The sequence below is a fragment of the Echeneis naucrates genome, chromosome 4 (genome assembly GCF_900963305.1).
Source record: "Echeneis naucrates chromosome 4, fEcheNa1.1, whole genome shotgun sequence".
Taxonomy (NCBI): Eukaryota; Metazoa; Chordata; class Actinopteri; order Carangiformes; family Echeneidae; genus Echeneis; species Echeneis naucrates.
Genome location: NC_042514.1, coordinates 13,547,977 through 13,574,553, shown reverse-complemented (window position 1 = coordinate 13,574,553; position 26,577 = coordinate 13,547,977). Strand labels below are relative to the sequence as shown.

The following is a 26,577-nucleotide window of genomic DNA, read 5'->3' as shown; positions in this document are numbered from 1 at the left end:
TGTTCTTCGAAAATATAAATATCACAATGACTGTGCATTCAAAACACGTATTAATAAAGATGAGAGGCTGGACATTAAGCCCATGGTGTATGCCAAGAATTTGGTCAATTCAAGCTGAATTATTGATATTATTATTGATACTGAAGCAGCCAAACTGCTGCTGCACTCTCACAGGTAAGTACAGTTGGCTCATTATCCCTCACTGATCCTCCCGGCCCCTCCCTCCATCTTCACCGGCCCCTCCCTCCACCTTCCTCCGCTCGCACATTCAACCTCCCTGCATCCGGAAAGAGTGCATGTGGAGCGGGATGCTCTGCTGGCATGCCCGGGAGAGAGACCATCCTGTCCGTCCGTTTTTAAGAGAGAGAGCTGGGGGGGGAGGGGGGAGGGGGGACGGAGAGAGGGAGGAGGTGGCCACAGGAGAGAGGAGCAGACATGGCTTCTAAAGAGATCACTGCCTCTGCCTTCGCCACTGTGAACAAGGATATCACAGGTGGGTAAAGACCGATTTATTTATTTATTTTTTATTTTGTTTTATTTATTTATTTATTTATTATTTATTTATTTATTTTTTTGCGGGCCATCGCCGCGGTCGCCCGCCGGGGTGTGTGAGTTCAGCCTCGGGATGCTTTTCCTCCGCGCGTCCGGCGGCGGCGGCTGCGACCGAACAGACGCAGAGGATGATTGTGAAGAGCTGCACCTTTTCTGTGGTTTTGCTCGGATCTTTCCAGGAAGCCTTTGAAAGAAATAAAAGAAAAAGACAAATCTGTCTCTGTCTCGGTGCCATGTGAATTTTGTTCATGTGCGGATTAATTATTTGCAGTGCAGGGAAATGTAGCTTCAGATCTGCCCCTGGGGGGAGGATCAGGTAATAAAAGCCCCAGCCTTAGGCCAGAGGAAAAGGGGCGTTGTGCAAATAATGCTGTTCACTCGGGGGGTCTGGTACCGTTTTGTTGCCTTCACGTTTTTTGCCAACACCTCTGTAGAACAGTGTGGTTTTTTTTTCCCTTTTTAAACCTCAGTGTATGTTATCTTTGCTTTTCGACTGCCGAACCAGCCGGAGCGCTTTACTGATTGTGCGCGTGCGTGTATTGGCGGGCACGCTAAAGTGAATGGTGTTTTGGGGGGGGGGGGGGGGGTTAAGACAGATGTTCACCATATTTTTTTCCAGCAAAAAATTTATCGGCTGGACAAACCGGCCGGAGCTACAGGATGCACAAATATTTCTCTTTTTTTTCCCAAACCAGAAACAGCTCACACATTTAAAAGTCAGCCTTCAATTCAGTATGGTAGGAGCACAAGTGCCTGTTCTTGCACACACACACACACACAGGGCACACATACGTACTCAGGGTAGCAGGGACTGTGTTAATTACTCCTAATGGCTCAATTATGCTCACTGTGATGATTAAACCAGTAGAGTCCCTTTCCAATCATTCAGTCACCTGATGAACAGCATCACTGCTCCCTCCTACCTCGCCTGCAATGACTGACAGAGGGGCCACCATGGCCCCTCATGGCCTGCAAGACGCGCAAGGTCACCTTAATGTAGGTTATTATCAGTTAGTGTCACTTTTTTGTCTGTGCCTCAATCTCTGGTCGTCCTTAACCCCAATTCCACAAATGCAGAGATGGTACTCATAGGAAATAAGAATCATGAATAATGGGAGCTACTTATGCCTCTTTTTATCATACCGACATGCACTTCCATGAACAATTGAACAGTCATAGTACAATTACTCAGACTCATCATATCAGCATTAAGTAGTAATGTACCTAACAACATTACATACAAATAAGTTCACTTCAAAATAATTAATATGATATAAGTCATTGTTATGCAGTAAAGGTAAATTTCATTTCTCTCTTAATTTTCATAAGTATAAGTATCAAGTTGCATACAAAGTATGCACGTCTCAACATTTGATTAATGTACTCAAGCTTTGCTTCACTGTTTGGTGTGACTGTCAACACGATTGTCCAAATCCCTCCTTCAGCTTTGGTATCAATTTTGCCAAAGCTCATCAGCATTGTGATCACAGGAACAGAAAGGCTGAATCATGTAACTCCTCTGAGCGACTATATGTTTCTGTGTCACTCAGTGTGAATAAGACACTTCTTGCAGCACAGCAGGCAGGTTGTGTGTGATAAACAAGTCAGGGGTCACAGTTGTGACAATGATGTTGCTTGACAGGTACAGTTCACAGTGAATCAGAGACACTGATGCTTGCATATGTCATGGAGGACGAGATTACACTGAAGTGGAGCAGCTTTAACATCAACTTTGATGAATTGAAAGGACATCTATAATATAGCAGCGGAAACCTTCAACCTGCTGATCATATCATTTTAATTTAAGAGCTTGGGAATTTATTGATAACCTATAGCATACATGCAAACAGAATCTGTCGGATTATTTTACTATCTGAAATGCCAGAGTATGTTTGTTTAAATGACAGGCTTGATGTACGTGCTCTCAAATCACATAGGTACATCAAGCTTGTCATCTGAAAAAAACAAAACAGAAAAAAAAAAAACAAAACAGTTCTATCCAGACAAAGGTCAAGACGGTTTCATGCCATGTTTGATTTGGACTTTTCTGTTTTTTTCTTTTTGCATCTTTTTTCTTAACGTACTGACATTTCCTACTATTCATATATAGTGTTTACCTTGGAGGCAGAGTCAGCACTGCATGAGAAATATGATACGGGAAGAGGTGAACATGCACAACAAATGTTTTATGTTCATTATTGCAATGCTGTGCTCATTTGTCTTGGTCAAAACTTGATTTCATTGTTTCACGGTATCCAAAATGGAACGACCAGGCTTTTATCTAAATCATGAAAGAAGCTTAGACAAGAAAATTTGATAGCCTACTTTTAAGTAATCTCTTAAAACATATCTTTATTGTATGACTTCATTGGCTCATAGTTCCCTTATGAATTTCTTACCTTTTCCTGAGTTTTGTTATTTTAGCTACCTTTGTTTGAAAAATGTCAGCGGTGATAGGATTCTTATGAAATGTTGATAAATCTGGAAAAATGGCTGTTTAAAGGATCAAATTAGAGACAATTAGTTTCATATTTTATCAAATTATATGTCTTGGTTTTCATTCACAGAAAGCATCAGGAGGATTATCGATAGATCATCTATAAAATTTGTTCGGGGGATCAAGCTTGATACCAAAAATGGCAAAACAGAGGACAGAATACTGGTAAGTTACTGCTTCCAGCATGCTGAATGAGGGTTGAGTTGTACTATATTAACACTGACCTGCTGATGTAAGAGAAATAATCGCTGCCATGCTGCCACATAAGCAGAACGCATCATGTATGTAGAGTGTCTTTGATGTTAACTTCTGCTGCAGTGTTAATGGAGCTCTGCCACAGCGAAGATATCCATGACAGCAGCAGCAGAAGCTCTCCAAGATTTAACAAAGTGCCAAAGTCTTGCCTTTTATTTTAACGTGCTAAATGCATTATAACTCTTCAGCGGCTGCTTTTGGCAGGGTGGCTGGATGAATATAGACAGTATCTGTTGGAGTGGCAATGGAGCCCATGTGTCTGCAAGCCCTACAGTGGAGGCAGTAGGGGGCTCAGCACAGCCTTTGATTCTGGGATGCTTTCATCAGAGAATATGGGACAGAGAGTGACTCAGTGAAGCTCAGCCAGCCCCAGCTATCTGAATGAAACCTTACACTACAGGCCAGTCCTTAAACTGGATGGTGGATAAATTGCCAGTATTTGCAGAGTGCAGTGCATGTGTATATTGAAAGCCAACACATAGTTGATGCTTGCTGGAGCTCAACCACATGGATTACAAATCTATATAGAATCAAGATGAGGTTTTATTGATTGTGCTCCTTTATGTGAAGCAACTAAACCGTGTCTATATGACAGAAATCTCATAATAAGCTCTTAAAGTAGCCAGGGTCCTTTTTTGCACAGTTGAAAAGACCTGCAACTGCCCACTGCCCCTGCTGAAACTCCTCATTGAGCCAATGAGTTTTCATCTACAGCCAAGCAGTCCTCTTTGTCTCGGCAGAGCAGCCCTTTCACTCAATGGATGCGTTAATGATTCATTGTGTGGCAAGGACAGGCAGTTAGAGAGTTTCTAAATGTCTGGCCTTTGCTATTCAGACACCCTGACATGTCTATCTACCAGAAACATCTTTGCGATAATCTCTTTCCAATCTCTGTGTCATTTGCCTGTTCCTCTTAAAAACTGAACGGAAAAGGTCTAGTTTATGCTGGGTGCATGCAGAAGACAGAAAAATAAATTGGAATCTCTTCAAATGCACTGGTCTGCCTTTTTTGTGGCAAAGCCAAGCTTAAAATGTGTTTGGGTTTTGTGTTGGAATTTCACAGAAGGATCGGGGTTGGAGGGAGACAGTTGGATGACTTTTCCTCTGTTACTACAGGTCACGTGAACTTATCTTGATGGTTTCTCGCAGAGGCTTTTCTCACACTGTCAAACAAGAAGATTAGAGTATGAGTCTTTATCCAGCATTTCTGCATAATTACATGCCACAATGAAGGTCATGTGTGTGGTCTTTGATGTGGCATACTGCAACAAGTCTCTCTCTCTCTATCACGCTCCTGCTGCATCAGCATGATTTACTTCTTTTACTTGAACACTCTTTCTTAACTACTACCCGTAACCCCAGCCTGTCATCATAATGTGATCCAATCTGTTCTGTTTAATCATCTCCTGCAGATAGCCTTTGAAATTAAACTGCTCCCTCTCTCCGTCTCACATGGACATTTTGACTGACTGTATTTCAGACACCTCACTTGCTGTGTGGGTGTAAAGTGGCTGTCAGTGTGTCAAGGCCAGTGTCAAGCTTTACTTTCCAAAAACACAGCAGCGGAGTTGGAGAGCTGTAATTTAATTATTGCTTCTCATAGTGCAGAAATGCAGGGAGAAGGAAGGTCGGGACGGGGTGGGGTGGGGGTCAACAGGTAGGGTTTTAGTGGGGCAATCAGAGAGAATGGAGTAAATGATTGGGAGCTACAAAGCAGAAAAGGAGAAAAGATGTGCCGTTCTCAAGGGCTGGTGGAGAGCAGCAAAATGTCACTGCTTTTTATTTGCGTTGATGGAGACACCGTCAGTTATTGCTCATGAAGAAGACTCAGGAACAATTAGATTCATTCAGTGACTGCGCGGCATAAATGTTTCCATGCTGAGCATATGTGGGTGCAGGCAAGATTTCTGTGTGCCAGTTCAGATGGAAATGTGCGAATAAGCTATTGGATTGCTTTCAAATTTCTAGTCACAAATCCGAACGGCTATCAACTTTGTACTGCCTAAGAAAAATCCCACAGATCTTGTACTGCAGACGCAACAGACAGCTGTAGAGAAATTTGCATTTTTACTATATAAAACGTGGCCAATCCGTTCAAATTCTCATATTAAAGACCAGCAAATGCTGAATGATGAAAAATGATTGCCCGTTATGCCCAAACAACACACTGTGTTTAACTGAAATTAAATGATTGAGCCACTTTCACAAAAGTAGTGTCGTGCCAATGAAATTACCTCTTGTATTCCTGAGAATGTGATTAAAATGTTGCAACATGCTGTCATTTCTCAGCCTGCATAGCAGTAAGCGAATTGACAAATGTGAGACAAGTGTCTCTGACATCGAGAGCTTTTAGTTGGATCAATACATGAATACAGAATGGGCACCTTATTTTGTTCTCAGTATTACCATGGAAACTCCCAGTACTGTTTTTCCCCAATGCAAGGTGCGTGACTGTGCAGTGAACGTAACCACAATTTCACAAATTAGCTTTATTCTGGTGTTTTTTAGGTTCTTACAACATGGCGTCTCTATTTCCTGGCAACAAAGGTTCCCACCAAGGTACTTCTTAACAGTCAGTGGCACAGTACAGTGCAAAGATTTTATATTTTTTTCTTGTGTCAGTTGAAGTGTTTCAACTGTATCTGTCACCACAGGTAGAATCCACATTCAACTTCTTGGAGATTCGAGCTTTGAATTCACACCCTGAACACCAGGTGAAGTTTCATATTAATGATGAAGTCTGTGTAGATGTTACAGATAATGATGATGGTAATGAAACACGAAGAGCTTATAAACAAGACAAGGTCATAAAGGGAGGATATTACATATGTGTGTGCGTATTCATCTGTTTGTTTGCTTGTTTATATATTACTTTTATTTACTTGTGTATTTTTATTGTTGGCTCATTTGTTAGGACGGTGCATGTTAATGAACCTCAGTAAAACGGACAGAATAAAAATATGCTTGAAAACATGCTAAAGCACATGGATAGTCCTTAGACATGTAATACAAAACAAAAAACTACAACAAAACCCAAAATCCATAAAGAAAACCCAATTTAACTTTATAAGTAGCATTTGATAACAATTCTGCTTTTATTCCCTTCTGCACTATACAAAGAGAAACTGTCAAAATAACATTTTGACTTTTTCTAGACAGTCATTTACAACTCAATTCTCTGTGCAGGTTGTCATCGATACTGACAGGTCAAGCTACTCCATGAAGTTTGAATCACGCGAACAACTCAATCATGTGGTCAGCCATATTAATTTTGCTCTGTCTCGGATATTCAACAACTCCATTTTTGCGTAAGTGTTACTTCTTCACAAGAGAGAAATCCGTGAAAGCCGTCACACATAGGTGACGGCAGATTATGAGAAGCTTTCAAGAGGCCGTGAAATGATTCCATAGAGTGACTGTGTTTTTGTTTTTTGTTTTTTTTTTTCCTCCACAGGCCCTCCATCTGTCATTCAGACAGTGACCTTTCTGAGGGAAGCAGGAAGTATTCACCCAGCTCAGAGACTTCAGTGGAAACCCAGAGGGCCTGTGGTAAAAGAGACGTTATCATCAAACATGAAAATTTGCACGCAGACATACAATCGCAGATAGGGGCACATACACACCATTTGGCAGCCTGAAGAGGATGTTGGCTCACAAACAGTTTCCCAGATGTTCTTTTCAAAGTGCTCTGTCTCCCAAACAAAAGATTGATCATTTGGATGAAGTTTTGCATATATTCTCTTCTCATATTATAACGGAAGAAAGCAGCTGCTCTCATCATCTCACATGTTTTTGCATTCTTTTCTTCTTCTGTTTTTGTCTCCCACCTGCCTCTCTCAGGAGGCTTCTCAGAGACCTACGCTGCTCTGTGTGACTATAATGGCATCAGCTGCAAGGAGGAAGTGCAGTGGGTAAGAGCTGTGCGGCTGCGCCTGTGTCACAGTGCACGTTACATGCACAAAAATGATGGGGTAGTTCAGCCAAACAGGCTCATAAGTAATGTTTCCCCCAGGATGTGGACACCATCTATCATTCCCAGGATAACCGAGAGTTTAACCTGCTGGACTTCAGCCACCTGGAGAGCAGGTAAGGGACCCAGAGCAGTCAAACATTGTTATGTCCAAAATGTGTCTCCTAATTTATCTCATTTTTGTCTTTTCCAGGGACTTAGCTGTGATTGTTGCATCAATAGCATACAACACGTGGTTTACCAAGCTGTACTGCAAAGACCTGCGTATAGTATGTATAAACTGGTGGACGTTTTAAGTCAAAGTGTTGCTAAGTGTGGTTTAAGTGTTTTATTTTTCCTCCAGGGGTCAGAGGTCGCAGAGCAGGTCCTGCATACAGTCAGCAAATCCTCAAGCTTGGAGGAGATCACTCTGGAGAATGCTGGACTTAAATCGTAAGTTTTTATTCCTCTTCAGAGCCAATTTTACGCAAGAAGATCAATTGGCATGTCCCAAAGAGAGTTAGTCAGCCTTGTGCATACGATTATATAATATTTTCCATGCATGTTCTTTAAGAGATATTTCTTAGCTTTTAAACGTAGCCCTAATCATTCCAATAAATGTATCTCTACACTTAGTAGACAGTGCAAGGAGCTTGGAAGATAATAGGCATTAACCAGTCAGGGAGGTTCTTATGACATATTGTGGAAATGGTAGGTTTCAGAAGGGCTTTCTCTGTAACTGTGGCGCAGTGATGTTTGAATTCAGTGGTAGTCATGAAAACACTGTGTTTTATTGTTTAGAGGTACTAATCACTCACTCACTCATCTTTTACTGCTTATCTGTTTCCGGGTCATGGGGGTGCTGGAGCCAATCCCAGCTCACATTGGGGTACAGCTTGGACTGGTTGCCAGCAGAGATGGAGATTTGATTTTGCGACTCTGACTTCTGAGATGACTGGAACTATGGCAGCGGCACACCAGCAGCTGGTTCTGTAACGTTACCTGTAATGTTACGTTGACTTGGACTCTTGACCGAAGACTTGAGACTTGACTTTGACTTGCAAAAAGACTTGTGAACATCTCTGGTTGCCAGTCCATCTCAGCTAAAGTAATCAATCTATTCCAAAACAAAAGCAAATCATTAAATCTCAATACATTTTCCGAGCAAATATGGAAAACATATAATGGTTCCATCAGCTGCTTTGACATCTATTCTATTTTGGTAGATTGGATCATTTTGGGACAGTAAGTCAGGCAAAGCAGACATTTAAAGTAGTTGCCTTTTGAGCTCAGAGCTTGTGATGGGTGCTGAAAATGAAGGTGCAAAAGGATTGGAACTGAAAAAGAAAAAAACTGTTGATGTGATCATGTTTGTACCTCTGTGGACTTCACAGAGACTTCCCTCAGAAGATGTCAGCTGCTCTGTCAGAGAACCCGGCCTCTGTCATCCACTCACTGAACTTGGCCCACAATTCTCTTGACAACCAAGGTACAAAAAACATAAGCCTCTCATTCAGTGTCTAATTCACTCTTACTGCCTTCACCTTGTTGTTTTTTATTCCGACTCATGTTGATGTTGATCTAAATAAAGAACAGAATGACAAAACAAAAAGGTAACTACAAATAGCTTCCTATTTTCACCAGTAAGCCAAGAAAGGCCACCAAACATCCGCAACACTTTGTATTTTAGGGGTACAGATGATCCTGGAACTCTGTTTTTATTCCTCTCGTTGTTGTAGGTGTGTCCAATCTAATACAGCAGGTATGCCGCCTCAGCAAAGGACTCCGTCTGCTCAACCTCTCCAAGACCTCACTCACCTCCAAAGGTTTGGGTCCCTTACCTTTTATTCATTGGAGCTCAGTAATGTCGTGAAAGTGCTACCACAGTTTGCAGGATTTCCTTCAATGCAGGACAGTTATTCACCAAAAGTAGGAGGAAATTAGTTCGACCCCAGCTGCTCTCAAAGCTCAGCTTGTAGTATGCTGTGGTTGAGAGGATATAAAACCACCAGAGCTCCATCCGATTCTCCGCTTTGATTTTCACCTTGGACCTCCTAAGACACCATATTGACTTATGATGTCTTGTGCTGCCCGGCAAGCAGCACGTCCCCTGTCCCTGTCTCGTCCTACCACGCACCCAGCAGAGAATTTAAATGTTAGATTGAAGCAGGCAGATGATATTACACGCTGCTTGCCATCATATCCGCTGTAACCTGCTGCTACTGGAGCAGATGCGTATGAATAATGTAATGACACAAAATGTTTTGAGCGTTCTCTGCCCCCCCCTCACAACTCTTTCCTTTTCCAGGAGTGGTGTCCCTCTCTCAGGCTCTGTGCTCCAGTGATGAGTACTCCAACTCCCTCCTGCACCTGGACCTGAGCAAGAACCCAGGGGTCCTCTCAGGAGAGGATGCATCGGTCAGGAAGCGCAACCCATCTGGAAACAAATACACAAGTGGTTCCATTTTTAACCCACTTTTCCACCTGAATATGACATTCCTCTCTGTTTTCTTTTTTCTTTTTGCAGAACTTATATCTCTTTTTGTCTCAGCCCAACTGCCTGGTGCATTTGGATTTGTCTGGCACAGATTGCTCTGTGGACTCTGTAAGTATTTTGAATTGCTTTGGACGATTAAATGTTAATGTGCAATATTAAAAATAAACATATTTCTCTTTATATGATCTGCAGCTTATTCTTCTTTTAACCCTTTGTCTCATGCAGCTTTTTGGGGCTCTTCTGAGGGGGTGTTGCGCTGATCTTTCCTTTCTGAATCTTTCCAAAAATTCCTTCTCCCACAGGTTAGTTGTGTCTTTAAGCCTGCCTAAAGAATAAGAATAAAGTCTACGGCAAAGATATCACCCTGTTTAACCTCAAAGGCATCATCCACTCTCTCCTCTCCCATCCATCTTTTCTTGGCAGCCATTATCTTCATCTTCTACTTAATGGGAAATCAGAAATTAGCTTTGTGGGAATCGCTGAAACATTGTGTGTCCTCTCTGTGGGTGTGTCTACTGCCATTTAAAACCAGCACTCTCTGCACTGTCTGCATAGATAAGAGTCATGAATGCTTAAGAAGAGCTATCTATCATTAGACCTCCCTCCTTAAGCCAAAGCAATATTTACTTCATTTCTCATTCTATGTTGGTACTCTGCACTCAGGACTGCACTCATATTTACCCAGCATGTCAGCAACGTGACTTTGTCTTTTCTGTGTGGTCAGGCTCTTTCTTTTATCTCTACACTCCTATGCCACCTCTCATGTTCATATTATATTATGAATATTATTTTTTCTTAATTCAACAGGAAAGTGAAGGATACGCTGCCATTGTTTCGTCAGTTCTTCAGCTCAGCCTTCAGTCTCGCTCATATCAGCCTGGCCTCTATGAAGCTACCCCCTGATGTACTGAGGTGCTCATCATGTCTCCTTCAGGGCTCTATTCAGCTGTTGTTTCGACCAAAGCCATGCAGGTGTACTTTAGGTGTTTAGGTGATCATTGCTTCCACTTATCTCACTTTCTCTTTGCCTCAACAGGGCTCTCTTCACAGGGTTGACATCCAATCCCCACATCAATGATCTTCATCTGGACATCAGTGGCTGCGAAGTAAGGACTCAAACACAGAAATAAATGAAAAAAATGTATTCTCTGTGCCTGTGTGGTTTTCCTCCAGTTACTCCTGTTTCCTCTCCCCAAGGACATGCATGTTTATGTTGATTGATGACTGCAAATTGCCAGTAGGCGTGAGTGTGAGCATGTATCTCCCCTTATGTCTGCCCTGAGATAGACTGGCAATCTGTCCAGGGTGTGCCCTGCCCTCGCCCAGGGTTCCATCTTAGATTGGCTCCACTACCCCATGTGACCTTGATGGATAAGCATTTTAAAATGAAAATGAAATTAAAAGATTATATTATTGTTACCATGCATCTTTTATTTATTATGGGTCAAGGGTGTGATTTGTAACTCCACAGAGTCCTCAGCTCTACAGCGTTTTAGCTTCTTCCAGCTTTTTGTCGCGTTGTGCTGTTATAGAGACTCTGTTATTGTCCTTACTGTCTGTTTTGTTGGATGGATTACTTTAAAATATAACCCTCGATGAATACAATAATTAATCCTCATGCTGCACATCAATAATGTTTATTCAACTGTGTAAAATCCCACCCACCTACAGCTCACTGCGGATATTTTATATTCATCCCATTCTATTTTACCACCACATTCTATATATAAAATAATAACTGGAAACAGTCGCAGGCAAATAAACCAAAATGTAATTATGTATAATTGCATAAAAAAGCTCAAAATGTTACTAATATAGGACCTTTAAACCACTTAGGGGAGATGAATAGAGTAACGGCGCCATTCATTTTAATCTACACATTTACTACTAAATGTGTTAATTAATTTATTAAGAAACAGCCCCCTCCAGATTTTTAGGATATGTAATTGCTTGGCCAATAAGCAGTAGAAAGTGTTTCCGTTCCGCTAAGCAGAGCTGCTGCAGATCGTAAGCATCAGCCTGCAGACTGCTTCCATAAAAAAAGACATCAATAAATTCCCTTCACTCTGGAAAAATAGAACAAATCCCCAAAGACCAAACCTAAATTGACTCTGATTTATATCAATGCACATGCTAGTTTTTTGTTCTATCTGTTTCTGTCTCCAGCTTAGGTCTGCCGGAGCCGTTGTAATCCAGGAACTCTTCCCCAGAGTCACTTCAATCGCCACCCTGGATATCTCAGACAATGGTACAGTTGCATGCTGTGCTGCATCTCTTTGTGACCTTGAATTTTTTTTTTTTCTTCAGGCAGGTGAGGCATGAGTTAGCTGTTAATAGACATCGTGTTGAGCTTTATATATATGTGTGTTTGTGTGTGTGTGTATGTGTGGGTGGCTGTTGACAGGTCTTGATACAGACTTGCTCACCGTGCTGCCAGCCCTTTCCAGACACCCCTCCCTCAAACACCTTCATCTGGGCAAGAACTTCAACATCAAAAACAGGTGCTGCTGCCGCTCTGTGTCACACATTACTGCACTTTTTTTATTTTTTATTTTATTTTTTTTGTGTGTGTGCTTGCACGATTGCACTCCATGTGCCAACTCGGATATACATATCTGTATATATGCAGGTAGACAATTCACTAGCAGCAGGAAACCAGTTGCACTGGCTCACGTGGCCTCAGCTCTGTGTTTGTCTCATGCTTTGTGTCTGCAGGGTTCTGGATGAGGTCCTGCAGAAGCTGGTGCAAATCATACAGGAGGAGGAATGTGTGAGTCACTATGCAGGACAGTTCAGCACTCATAAAAACATGATTTCAGATGCTTAATTCACAGTGCACTGCTTTTGCTCGACAGCAAATCAAAATAAAGTAGCAACATGTTTTGGTGAATGAAAAGGGGAAAAATTCAATGATGTTTTGGTATAACTGTTTTAGTGCATTACTGTCTCCCCTTTACCCTTGTGTCTATATCAGTGCACACACATTATAAGTTATTCATACATACTACATGTGAAGTTGTGTCTCATCTCTCTGAAGTAGATACACACACGCAGACACTTGCAAACACTGCATCTCTTCTGCCGCTTGCTTCCCTCTTCCTCCAGGCCCTGCAGACTCTGTCCCTGACAGATTCCCGCCTTCGCTCTCGGGGCACAGTCCTGGTCAATGCCCTGGGTAGCAACACCTGCCTGAGGAAAGTGGACCTGAGTGGGAACAATATGGATGACATTGGAGCCAAGATGCTGAGCAAAGCCCTGCAGATCAACACCACGCTCAGGTGAAGGAGGGCAGCAAGACAGAGAGAGGATACTTCTGTGTTTTTGCTGTGACTTGGGCTCTGTTTGGAGGTCTGTGTTAATTACAGTCCATGATTTTGCCCTGCAGGAGTGTGACATGGGATCGCAACAACACCTCCGCAGCAGGATTTCTCGATGTGGCACGAGCGCTTGAACAGTAAGAGCATTGAAGCATCATCAGTGTATTTTATATGTGTCAACTGGAATCTAGGATACCCTATACATCGACTGCCAGAGCCATATTGATTTATCTTTTATCTTGCATTTAACCATGTTGAAATGTGAAACGTGAGCTGAGGAAATTGTTGCTTTCCACTTTGCTATCTTAAGTAGTCCAGACTTACCTTTAGGCTAAGGATGACATGGTTACAAAGATCAAAGTATTACTCACACTTGCTGCATGGTGTAGGACAGATATTTTGGGATCAGTTCTGTCCACTGGGGATATTAACCTTAACTAACCCTTGAATCTCTAATCTATTTTATTTTCCCCTTTTAGTCCTTTACTGGCTCCTTCAGTCACTCAATCCTTTCGCTCTTTTTTCCACTTTCTTCTTCTCCTCCCTCTCTCTCAGTAATTTCACCTTGCAATACATGCCTCTGCCCTTAAGTGACATCAGCCAGGCGTACCGCAGCGCCCCAGAGAGGACAGAGCAGGCACTGACCAAGGTCAGAATCAGGGAGCGTCCATCTTCTCATTGTCATTATCAGGCAGAAAACAATCAGATCAAATAGAAAGACAGAGATTTTGTTAAATAGTTCTTATCAATGTTAAAGTCAGGCTTTACAACCTGCATTTTAATCATGAATCCATTAAGTGCTTTGGATCACAAATTAACAAACATCTTAGAGGTCTGAGAAAGAAACCATATCCCATCTGAAGCTATGATTTGTGTATCTGCTGGTAATGGGCCCAACTTTCATAATGAATAGTCATTTTATCCTAAAAAAAAAAACAGCCATTTTAAACTCAGAAAATTTCTACACTGAACAAAGGAGATGTATGATTGGCTGTTGAAATGGAAAAATGGCCTCAACTCTGTTTCCCAAAACCCTGTTGATGAACCATTGTGAGTCCATGGAGACTACACAGTAGAAATCTGTTATACTTGTTGTTCAGCATGAAAGAAGCAGCAATCAGTGCGAAAGTTCAGCTTGCTGGCCTTGGATATTTCCCATAACTGTGTGGAAGTAAGCAAGCACGATTTGGTTGCACATTAAGTTTCTCCTCCGAGCACATGTAACACATTAAAACTGAAACAGGAGATAAATGCTGGGGCTGCCAATCAATTCAAATTTTGATGTGATTAATCACAGGGAAGCCGCTGCTTAATCACGATTAATCACCATGACAGAAAATTTTACATTTTCTCTGTGTATGGTTGCAACAGAAAGATAAATGACTGGAGGTGGATTTATATGTTTTAACTTTTGTTTTTTATGATGGAAAATCCAAATGAAGAGCCATTGCTCTTTCTTTGAATGGATGGCTTGATGAAACGTCACAACAGATTTTTGGGCCATAATAAAAATGTAAAGCAGTTCTCACCAATGTTTTTTGATTGAGATTCCAGGAAAATTTGCCTTTTAGATCTATTTCAAATTAAAATAAAATCTAATTGGCCTGAGGGAATACAATGTCTGCTTCAGAAATCCAATTTTCCTTGAATGTGAAATGTAAAATATTAAATTCTGCTTGACACAATCTGCTAATTGCAACTAGTAATTTTAATTTACTTTGAGGTTGCAGAATGTGAACATAAATAAACTTCAACTCACTTGCATCACATTGCAAGTGTTGCAGTCACAACTGTATTCAGGAGCTTCACATAATTAGAAGCGTTTGGCAGGTCAATACATAAATAGTTTGGTCCTAATCAGTAACTATTTGTTACTTTTGAGCATGTTTTCCTTTAGATTTAGTAGTTTAAAATCACTTTGCATTCAAACTGATGGTCCTAGATTTTACATTTTACACTTTTCCAGGGTTGATATCCATCTGAAGTTATGTGGTAATAAGAAGCAAAAAACCATCTCAGTGTAGTTTTACACATCCTCTCTCAGTCTTCTCTGCGGAGTTCTCACACCAACCAGTTGGCAACTGTTTTTTGAGCGATCGTACAAAAATATGTCTGACTTCATTCAGCAGTCAGTGAACAGGTAGGTTGAGGTCTGCTGAATTTAGCTGAGAGCGTTCATTGCTCTGGTGTGACATTGCAGATTTACAGCAGTCCTGTTGGCTGGTTTTAAGGCAAATTTTCTAAATACAGGCTGTGTGCATTTCTCTCTTCAGTCTGCGCTGTCACTGTGCTAATATATATCCGAGACCTGCTTTATAATCAAAAAGACATGGAGATCTCACTTCACACACTATGAAACCTCTTTATGTCACTTAACAGGGAACATCAGAGATGAAAATAAGCAATTAAAACAATTAAATAACAGCCACCAAATAAATACAAACTTACGTAAAAATACAAATATTTAGCAGTTTATTATTCTTACTATTTTACAGGCGTCTTTTAAACTGATACTAACTGGTTTGTTAGATGGATTCAATCACATTACTTAAGGCGTTCTGCCTTTAGTATTGTCATCTTATTCTTTTTTTTTTCTGCCAAGTTCACATTCACGACTCCCTTCTGCCTCCCTGGTGCGCAGATCCAGCGAGCTCTCGTGAGGAACAATCAGACCCAGAGCTTCTCTCAGCGACAGGCCCTGCGGCTGCACCAGGGCCTGGTGACGAGCACCGCAGAGCAGGTTGTTCCACCTGTGCACGCTTTGCCTCTGTGTGCGTTCCAGGCTGTTTTAATGGGTTTGCGCTTGTAACAATCTCCTTTTTGTCTGTTTCCAAGGTGATGGAGCGCCTGTGTGTGCGTGTCCAGCAGCAGGTGTGTATATTACGAGGTGTTGGGGAGATGGAGGAGATTCAAGCTGCTAAACAAGTGCTAAAAGAGGCCAGGAATTCCCGCGCTGTGAGTGGTGTGAAACATATGAGTGTAGTATTTAATTCACTGTTGTATCGGTTCAATATGAATTAATTTGTCTCTCTCCTACACAAAGCTCTACCCCTCGCTGTGCGAGTTGGCTCATGTCCTGTCTGTGGATGGACCTGTGCGGCAGAGACTGGACTCTCTGGCAGGGGAACTTGCCAAAGCTGCAGATAAGGAACTCCAGGTACATTGAAAAACCTGTAGCACACACTGCCATTTCATAACAGAATTATTAATAAAAGGCATTTGTTGCAGGTGATCGTGGATTCAATGGTGTCCCTCTGTCGCGAGCTGTGTCCTTTATCGTCATCCTCAGCAGAGAGATTGAGTCCTCCACTCTCATCCGTTTCTGAGCGCGTGTCCATCCCTCGCTCTGCCATTCGGACAGCCCTGATGGAGAGAGCTGCGCAGGACATTCACCGAGCCTTAGAGTAAGTAAGACATAAGACCGCAGTAGGACTGAATTTGATAAGTAAGCTATTGATTTGCTCTCACTTTTCCCAAAACTGTTTCCCATCTCTCTCTCACTGTCATCTAATCCAATCTCCTGCAGAGAAGTAAAGCTCTCAGTGGTTTCCTATCTTACCAACTCCATTGTGGACCAGATTCTGCAGGAGCTCTATGCCACCCATAAGACGTTGGTAAATATGGACTTAAAGTAAAAAGCCTCCGAGGCGTCGATAGAGTGAATGAGTGCGTGGCAAAAGGTTTAAGAGCATTGTCTGTTTCAGACTCGGCAGGTGTCTCATCTGAAACGGTGGGATGGGACGTGTGAAGACGGGACAGGCTGGAGGTTTAACAGACACAGAGAATCTGTGGACATTACAGACGAAGAGCTTGGCACCAGCATTGTGAGTAGTGAGCATACCTGATATCTCCTGGCCCGATTCTCACAATGTTGTAGTTATATATTAATCATATCAGACATTTACTTTTAATCTTTTATGGAATTGATAGATAAATGTGCATATGTGAACTAAATTAGGATCAATCTCCCCGTGTCTGGTATATAAATAACTCGAGGACCACTACTGGGTTTTGGTATTTCAAACATCACACTGCCTTTCTTAAAATATTACTGTGGATAAAGGTCAAGATTTGATTGGTACTCAATTCCTCCAGTGAAGACATTTCTCCAGTAATGGGGGTAATGACATGTTGTCAGTTCGAAGGTGTTTTGGACTTCTGAAGTTCTTTGCTGATTGGCTTGATGGAATCACAATATTTGGATTCTTGATTTCAAATTTCCTTCCTACTCCCGAAGTCTACAGGAAGTAACGCTGCACAAAACCCGCAACCAATGTACACTGCCAGTCAAAAGTTTGGACACACGTTTCCTATTCATTTGAATTTAAAACATTTCTGTTTTTGTTTTGTTCATTTCCCAGCATTCATCTCAGCATATACAGTAATACTGCTTGTAACAGTGTAAATTAAAATTTAAACCAGTTCCTCCAGTCTGTCAAGATATCAGCGTTCTTCTAAAAATACATTTTGGCCATTGTTGGTTTCAGTGTTCACCACTGACACACTCTTAGTGCAGTCCCGAATCATTTTTATACAGTCCTAATACATTTGCTCTTTCTTAGCAACCCACTATTTAATTAACAGCAATATTACGGGGAATTAAACACAACGGCTCTTTTAATGGTCTTTAATGATGATGATTTCTGCTCTTAGTTCTTGATGAGGAGTTCTTCAAGGACCAGTCTTAGGCCCCATATATTTCACCATTCTATCTAATTTATGAAGACATATTTCCTTTCAGTGTTAAACTGATGGCATCCTGTCATATGTCTTTGTAAGACCAAAGAGCTTCTGGACTTGAAGAAATGATGATAGACACAATAGCACAGTGTGCAACTGCACTATGTAATTGCAAATGCGGAAATTGACAACTGGCACCTAAAGCCCGCAAAAAAATCCCTCCTTAGCAGCCCCCATCGGTCTGTGCTACAATTCTCTAAGTTGTCCAAATTGAACAGCGCTTTGCTCAAAATGCATTGTTTTAGTGCAACTTTGACCTGAATTGACAAAATGATAATAGGAAAACCATTGAGTGGCAAGATCCTTGTAATATTTGTCTAACTTGACATGTTAACTGGTTCCAGCTTGTCTGTCTTATTCTGCACACGTATCCCTCAGCATTATAGGATGCTTGCTTCCTTTTTTCCCCAGGACACAATAGCCATAAAGAAGCGCAGCTCAAGAACAAGACGAATACGACCTGTCTCCACCAGGCTCAGTGAGTACTGCTGTATATCCACTTATCCTGCTGTCTTCCCGCTTTCCTTTCAAGCCTTGACCCCATCCTGTCTCTTTCAGAGCGCCATTAGTGTCTTCTCCAGCTAAGACATCTGTTAATAGTAGCTTTAATCTGGCCTTATTCGAGTCTGAGTCACTACATCACAGAGTCATCTCCAGTTGTTTTAACTTAACGATTTGAATCGGAAATGATGGCTCTCCAGAATTCGCCCATCTTGTTGCTATACCTTCTCTGTCTCTTGCCCTTACGTTCTTTATAATTTTTTCATTGCTCTTCAGGTCTGTGTGATGACTCCAGCTCCTCTCCACCCCCCTCTGTGCCATCATACTCATCACCTTTGTCCCACTCAGCATCCTGGGAAGGCTTGTCAGAGTTGCCCACACAGGGCCTGCCTCTCCTTCATGTGACGCGGGTTCGGCCGAGACCACCACGAAGGCACAAAGGAGGGCACATGGCTGTTGAGATGGTAAGGCAGGCGTCATATTGTCTATCCATCCATCCCTGCATCTAACCATCTATTTCCTGCTGTGCGTGCCCACCAGCAATGATTTGTCAGAGGTAATCTATAAAAGTGATTCCCTGCAATTGGATTAGATCATCCCACTGAGGCCATATAATCCATTTATTTTGTTGCATAGAGAACATTTACAAATGAAATTCTCTGCAAGAGTAAGATGGCCTCTTTAAAAACAGCTTCAAAATTGGTGTGCGTCTGTTTACACAGCAGTGCAGTGAAAATGGAGGAATAAGCCCCCTTGATGATGGACTCCCGGACTTCTATACCAAAAGAGTGCTCCCTGATAGGTAAGTTTGTTTAGATTTTCAGATTGACATATTTTCGCTTTAAATTGTATTTCCTTTAAAGCACTGCTGTTTCCCAAACCATATGGTCACTTTTTTACTTCCCATTTGCCAGTCAGTTGTTATTTTAAATTTGTAGCCCAGGAAATCGGTTTACAGACTGCAGCCTTACTTGAGAAAAGTGATCCATCACAGTGAGCATTTTGTCACCTTTACTGTAGGAGACGGTCACATTGTAGTGCAGCTGTGAGCACAGAGTGTTTGGCAAACTCTCCCTGTCCAAGACTGTCTGAGAGAGTTATCTGTTGAACAGCTACAATAAGATTTTTTTTTTTTTTTTTAAATTTCTTTAGCATAATCGTTTTTGAACGATTGGCTTGGCTGTCAGAGCATATAGAGGACATGAAATGTCAATGGTCATCAGTCAGTATATCATTAGTAAATAAGAGGACTTCTGGCTGGCTGTGGCTCTGATGACCTTCCAGAAGACTTTCCAAACTCGAGAGATAAACTGAGGGACTCTACCTTCGACAATGCTGTTGAAAATTCTGTGAATTCTGAAAACATGCTCAACTTTGAGTTCAGCTGTGGTGAAAGCCGAAGGGACTTTAAGTGCAATAAAGCGAACAGCTATAGAAAATCTGTTGACTGTAGTGAGTATGACGGTCCTATGTATGACTTACCTTTTGAGGGAGGCAACCCGGAAACAGAGGTGTAACAGAGGCAGGATCCAGCAAACAAGGCAAGTTAGGGGATTTCACTTTCTGTAAGGGTGGGCTCAATTTCACTGATTTTGGTGGACAGGGGGCCATCTGTTGTCTGTTACAGTACAGGCACTCACTGAACCTCAGATCACAGTGGCACTTTGGTGACAGTTTAGCTCTGCCAAATTGCATGGTTTCGTCTGCTGGTGGAGCTGAGGCTCTGGAGTGGGAATGACTGAGGCTAAAGGTGGCCATTTCTCACGACTCATGGAAGAATATTCAGGCACTGAGGATGGAGCTTGTCGCCGGCATCATTGCTCTCTGAGATGGTTGTATAAACAGATGGCCAGGAACACAAAATTGGAAAGATCAGGTGGTTCATCCCTGGCTCAGTGAGACTATTCAGAAATACCACCCTTAGTGCAGCATGATTCTCTTTGGTGTCTCCTGTCAGCATCCACAATCCAAAAACATAACCAGCCAGCAGTGTTTTCCCCTTAATTGGGATTGTCAAATACTGTTCTAAGTCTTTCTTCAAACAGAGCCAAAGATAATGAACAAAAATGATTGTGGGAAGCAGCTGCTTCTTCCCAAAATAAAACTCTGCCCCTCAACAAACTCAGCACATGGCTTATCTGCACTGCATCAGAAGAAAAAGATGCAGGATGCTGAGAAAAGATGAGTCCACATTGTTTCTAAAAATCCCAGAGAAAGATGGAAGTTGCCATTGAATGGCTCACTGTCACTCACATGAGGTTCTCTGGGTGAAATGGTGGCTGGTGAGGAATCTGGAGCACGGCTGAGTTCAGAGGCATCGAAAGTGGAAGCCAGAGTTGAAACTTCTTTGGACACTAAACTGGCAGACAAAGCGTGGTTACTCAAACAGGGTACGAATTGTCTGGTCATGCTCTCCTACAACGACGCTCCGATTAACGCTTTATAAACTGGATCTGTGGGGTCCATTGTAAACGTAAATGAAGTGCACTATGCTGAACAGAACACAGACTGGACCCACAATGCAGATCTGGTACAAGAGACAGGTTATTGTGACAAAGGTGCTCAGATATATCCAGTGCTGTTGTGCTGACAGTGAACAAAAAACAAGTAGTACAGATGGACAAGGACATGAGGAAACCAGCCAGAGATCACAGGGAGCAGGAGACAACATGGGTGGGCGAGGCAGGGCTGAGGGCAGGAATGTGGCAGGGCTAAAAGAAAACAAACATAGGTGAGTCCAAGGCGAAGGTACAAATCCACAATTCAAAGAAAGGAGGTCCAGAAAAAAACAAGGTCAAGTTTAGGCGAGGCTGAAATAGAAAAATAAGACGAAGCAACGAAGAAGGGAAACAGACACAAACACAGAGAGCAGATGCGAGCCAGATCCTGACAGCCATCGATATGACTATTACTGTGTGACTGCATTACTAAAGAGAGGGAAGTACCACAGTATAAAGCCAAGAAATGTCGACATGAGGCAGAGGATGAACAGACAAATTGCACTGTTGTAGAAAGATGAAGATCTCATTAGAAACGAAAACACAGAATGAAGCTGACACTGTCTGCATTAACCTGTATCCAGACAGTTTTCGCTTTTGTTGACGCCTCTGACACATTTTTTACGGTGGCCTGCTCATTCTCTAAATCATAGTTTGCTTTGAAACATAAAAAGTCTTAAAGCAGGGTTAGGGTTAGGGTTAGGGTTAGTGATTATTCTTATTATTATTCTTTTCACTACTGATGATGTTGAAGTGATTGCATGTTTCAGAACATGTGGAGGTTTAACAGGTGCGTTCAGAGAATACATGAAAATCAGCAAGAGTGATTATGATCTATGATCAAAGTGCATTAAAGTGAGCGGGAAAGTCAAAAGTCATGTTATAAAACTGAAGTTATACAATTTCAATAATGTCTGAAGCAACATGAAACTTCTAATGGTATCCACACAGTAAAACACATTCTATAAGAGAAGCACTGGAAAAAATGTGGCTGTGAATATAAATGAATGATTCATTCTGTTTAGTTGTCAGAGACCTGCTGAGTTCTCACAGACTGTGCTCACATCTTCCATAATTCAAGAAAGTTGTGTTTCTCTGCATCTACTTCTGAAGTAATCCGACAGAGAAGTTTGGCTTGTTTGGCTCCGCTGCTTGTAAATTCAGATCCAACTGTAGTTCATTCTGTCATCCTCATGTTTCAGATCATCTATGAAAATGTGCATGTTGTGACTCTTTGATGTCTGAGGAGGTGGTGCTGGTGGTTAGCAGTTTTCTGGACATGTCTGGGTTACTGATGATCGAAGGAAGACTTTTTTAATTTAATATGGCTGGGCTCATTAGTAGCTGGCATTATTTTTTTATTTTATGCATCATAAACCAACTATGGACGTGAATGTTTTGGTCAGTGAGTTCTATTAGTGAGTCTGAATTAATGGACTAAAACCAGCACTGTGACCCTTTAAAATATAGATGTAGCAGTTTGATGAGCCCTTATTTTGGCTGACTCAAACTCTTATCATAGTATCATAGTATCATGGTTTGTACAGATAAGCAGGTTAAGTCAATGTTTAGCAATAATTATATAAGATTTATAATATACTACTAAGAAGTGGACCGAGAGATGTAGCCTTGTAAGACACAAAATGTAGAAGCTGAGAAGAAAAACACCTGATGTAGCGGGTATGAATAAAACCCCATTAAAGCAGATGACTCATGCATGGACAAACAAGAGGCCCATGCTGAACCGGATTGCGTGTTTGACATTCAGCCTCTCTCACCTCTTTCAGTCAGCTGTCCTCTCTGCACAAGGCTCACTCCCTGAGGAGGAAAAAGAGGAGAAACATGCTCGCCATCTTTGGTTTCCGTAAAAACCGCAACCAAACTCTATCCAGTCAGGGCCCTCAGGAGACTGACGCCGAGATTTATGGAGATGGGTGTCACACTGTTGCTACGGCACCCACAGGGTTTGTGTATGAGCACACACACACACACACACACACACACACACAGCTGAGAAAGGTATGGCCTTGAATGTCCGTGTGATGAACTACATCTGAATGGACTCATTCCCTTTCCTGCTTTGTCATATTCAATCAGGACATATTCTGAGGACAAATAACACCAGTGAAATTAAATGCTGTGAGACATATTTTTTTTTCTTTTTCTTAGAGAAATGGTTTCCAAAGCACAGGCGAGCTGATGCCAGAGTCTGTCCATAGACATCATTGTGAATCTCTGGCTCCACCAAAGTGATGATTGAAAAAAATGCATTTCAAATGCAGATTCAAACTAAAATCCAGTTCATTGCTGCCAAAAAAGTGACACTTGCTAATTGCACTGTTTTCAAAGTCAGTTACATTTTGAAGTTGTGGAATAATTTGCAGACCAACGTCTTCATTGTCATCCCAAACTTTTAGGACTGCCACAGAGAATGTATACACGTTCCTCCAGCCACCAAGGACAACTGCCCGAGTTGGATCACCTGGTGAGGGGGCTGATGGCAAAGTAAATGATTACCAGGGAAAAAATGCTCTTGTTCTGAGTTCACCGCCAGTGCCACCAGTGGGCATCCCTCACCCTGGCATTGGGGGGAGCAAACACTCCTTTTATTCTCCCAAAGAGGTACAGTCAGTGTGAGACACTACCGCCATGCTGAAAATGTTCAGCATGTTCAGTCTTTCCTTCTTTTTGTGTGTATGTTTTGACAGAAAGCTGAGGGAGACACTATGTTTGATCAGCAAGTGGAGACAGACAAGTACTGGGTGGATGATAAGCAGAGGACAACAGAGGTGCTGCAAGCAGACAAGCAGTGGATGGAGGCGAGGCAGAGCGATCAGCTTGATGACAGGCCACAAGAAAGGACTTTAGCAGATTTGAGAACGGCCGACCGGCAAATAGACAATTACTGGACCGAGAGCCGGCATCCAGAGAGACATATGGACAGACAATGGACTGTTGATAGACACACTCAACGGCAGATTGACAGAAAGATAGAAAAACAGTGGATGGGTGGGAGACAGATAGAAAGGTCGTGGTCAGAGAACAGGCCAGCAGATATACCGGTGGACGGTCAGCGGACTGAGAGCAGATATCCAGGGAAAAAAACCGACAGACAAGTACAGGCACTTCATTTGGCTCAAAGGCCGCTACCTCCTTATCCGTCGGACAGGACGCCTTCGCCAAAACAGGAAGCAGATGCACCGAAAGCCACAGAGGGAGCAGCCATACAGTGGCATCAGCAAGACACGCAGGGAGACAGATACGCGTGTCCCGATGCTGGTGGAGGGCTTACAGAAGGATGGAGAGGTGGTGCGGCAGGAGGTCGAGCAGCAGCGTCGGCATCGAAACCTGATCCCCCGCCACAAAGCAGTAAACCCAACTTGACCAAGCTGAGACAGAGACATCGGCTTGACAGCTCAGATGCTTTGGCAGGTACTTCGCTGTCATCCTCCCGAATGAGAAAGGCAGTTTAGTTTTCAGGGGAGGGCCAAAAATCTTTAACTCTGTGTAAACAAACCACACATCTCTATGTGACAGGCTCCTCTTTACATTTGTAGGCACAGAGGATGATGTAGATACAGAGAGAGAGCCTGGAAAGGTGGAGAGGAGAGAAAAACGAAGAGATTCAGACAGTCAACCTCCTCCGATTCCAGAAAAGGTGAGTTTATTCTTCACAGTTTGTTTCCTGGACAAAAAATCTTCACAACTCCGATGATTACTGTAAGTCAACTGCCAATGTTCTCTTTGTCTTTATGTCTGTTCTGATCTGACCAACAGCCAAAGATGTCCTCGTATGTGTCTTTTCCAAAAGAATCAGCCAATGAGAGGAACTTACCTCCTCCTCCTGTGCCACCTCCTGTTATTAAGCCATTGCATGGATTACCAGACAGAGCTGCAAGTCAAGGTACCTGTACGGAAAATACACTCCTGGAACTGCTGAAAGTAACAGGTCCCAGAAACACCACGGCCTAGTCTGTCTGTTCTTCTAATTTGTCATTTTTCTTTCCGCTCTGTTGTCCAGGTGAAGAAGGACTGAGACCTCAGGCACCTGTGAAGCCACAGAGGAACAGAAAGGCCATGTCCTGTGACGCAGGTACTAGTTTACTCATCCCCCCCCCCCCCCCCCCCCCCCCCCCCCCCTCGCACAATATTATCCACACTTACCATTAACCTAACACTGCGTTGTGACTTCCTGTATATATGTGTTGATCTGTGTCCAACACATCTGTCTAACTGTTCATTTATTTTCTGTCCTCACTGAACTCAGGCACTGACAGGGAAAGCCCTAATAACGTTGAGAAGCCCCCAAATCGCAAACCCCCTGTGAAAAAACCTAGACTACCCCAAAACAGAAATAAGTCACTGGACTTGTCTGGTACATGTTTTTATTTATGTTTGTGTGTTTACAGCAGATGATACTGAATGCGAAGCATGTGGAGTCAGACATTATGTGTAGATGCTTTGGAATATAATTATTATTGATATCATTTTCTTAAACGGAAATAGGGTAATAATACAGTATTTTTTTGTCATATAAAACTATGTCCTCCTGCTTTGACGCCCTCACAGGAGATTGCTGATAATTGTAGATCACAGCTTAAACAATGCTAATTTTGAGTGTGAGTCTGTCAACTGTGTGTAGTGATTTTTGTTTATTTATTTTTTTTTAATTGTTTCTTTGTAATGACTTTACAGACAGCATCAACTCACCACCTGGCCATGAGCTGTTGTAATGCAGAGAAAAAGTCACCTGTCCACTGTTCATCCGGGGCATCGCCATGACAACCACTTCATCCCAACAATTAAACGACAAAGAGCAACATCCGAGGAGAGGGAGTGAGCCAGAGGGGAAATGTCCGACAGTGCAACAAGACGCACAAAACACATCGGTTGCTTGTTTTTATCAGACTGTCACTTTCGTGTTCGGCCCTGACTGTGTGTCCTTCTTCGCTTTCCTCTATCACGTGAAAATTTGCTGAGCTTTCCTTTTCTTTTTTTTTTTTTTTGTGGCTACAGTATTTTAACAGTATTTGCTATTTTAGAGAATCCAAATGATCATCGTCCTTTGCGTTGGTTGAACTGTGGTCCGAGCACCTGAGCATTGTGGCTTTGCTTGACGAAGAATGCCTTTATTAGAATGTGATCTCATAAACCTGCTGTGGACTTTTGAATGCCGATAAAGTTGATTGCCTTGGTAGACACTTGAAAATGAGTTGCTTCTAATCAAATGACACTTGATGATTTTTATCGAGTTTTGCTTTCAGGAACTGAAAGGTAATATATTTTATAGAAAAAGTAAATATTATGTATGAGCACCCTCACAGTATGAATAAAACACTAATTGAAAATAGCTCTGGCTCTCTTTTTCAAAAATGTCTCAGAGCTAAAAGAAACTTCAAATGTAACAATATTTCAATCAATGACAAGTAATAATTGCTTTGTTTTGGGTATTTGAAACCTTAATTGCTTTTCTTTGTAGTTAGCTTAATAATTTCACATTATAATAACTCTCAGTGAAAACCTTACCAGTTATTTTTATGAAAACAATGACGTTGCTGATAGTAATGAAATCAAAAGTGAATAAAATAAAGGTTAGAAACTTTATTACCTCATCAACTGGAGCTTTAAGAAACAAAAACAAAAGAGAAGGAGGACGAATAATCAATTGTTGTTCTTAATGTATGAAATGTACGTTTAAAGCCAAAAAGCAAGCTCTTTAATACTGTCCTAACAACATGTATTTTGTGTTGCGCTTTTGAGTTTCTGTGACC

The 26,577-nt window shown here is 42.0% G+C and overlaps 1 protein-coding gene across 3 annotated transcripts; it reads left to right on the top strand.

Moving 5' to 3' along the window:
• Window positions 1–435: 435 nt before the first annotated feature.
• LOC115042018 (capping protein, Arp2/3 and myosin-I linker protein 3-like) lies at window positions 436–25,801 on the top strand. Of its 3 annotated transcripts, XM_029500012.1 has the most exons (40): window positions 436–493; window positions 3,120–3,214; window positions 5,813–5,863; window positions 5,959–6,018; window positions 6,491–6,612; window positions 6,759–6,853; window positions 7,145–7,215; window positions 7,317–7,390; window positions 7,468–7,543; window positions 7,618–7,706; window positions 8,648–8,742; window positions 8,993–9,079; window positions 9,562–9,671; window positions 9,781–9,858; window positions 9,976–10,052; window positions 10,558–10,662; window positions 10,787–10,856; window positions 11,917–11,998; window positions 12,155–12,251; window positions 12,466–12,520; window positions 12,856–13,028; window positions 13,136–13,204; window positions 13,623–13,716; window positions 15,709–15,807; window positions 15,903–16,022; window positions 16,111–16,224; window positions 16,296–16,471; window positions 16,594–16,681; window positions 16,772–16,891; window positions 18,219–18,285; window positions 18,585–18,772; window positions 19,031–19,110; window positions 22,594–22,770; window positions 23,224–23,428; window positions 23,515–24,238; window positions 24,364–24,464; window positions 24,584–24,710; window positions 24,828–24,899; window positions 25,074–25,181; window positions 25,502–25,801. In XM_029500012.1, the coding sequence occupies exons 1-40, from the start codon at window positions 436–438 to the stop codon at window positions 25,537–25,539; spliced, it is 4,587 nt and encodes a 1,528-aa protein (XP_029355872.1). In that variant the 3' UTR covers window positions 25,540–25,801. The 3 variants fall into 3 exon arrangements, with proteins under 3 accessions (XP_029355872.1, XP_029355873.1, XP_029355871.1); XM_029500013.1 differs by lacking the exon at window positions 25,074–25,181; XM_029500011.1 differs by having other exon boundaries at window positions 25,074–25,801.
• Window positions 25,802–26,577: the final 776 nt, after the last annotated feature.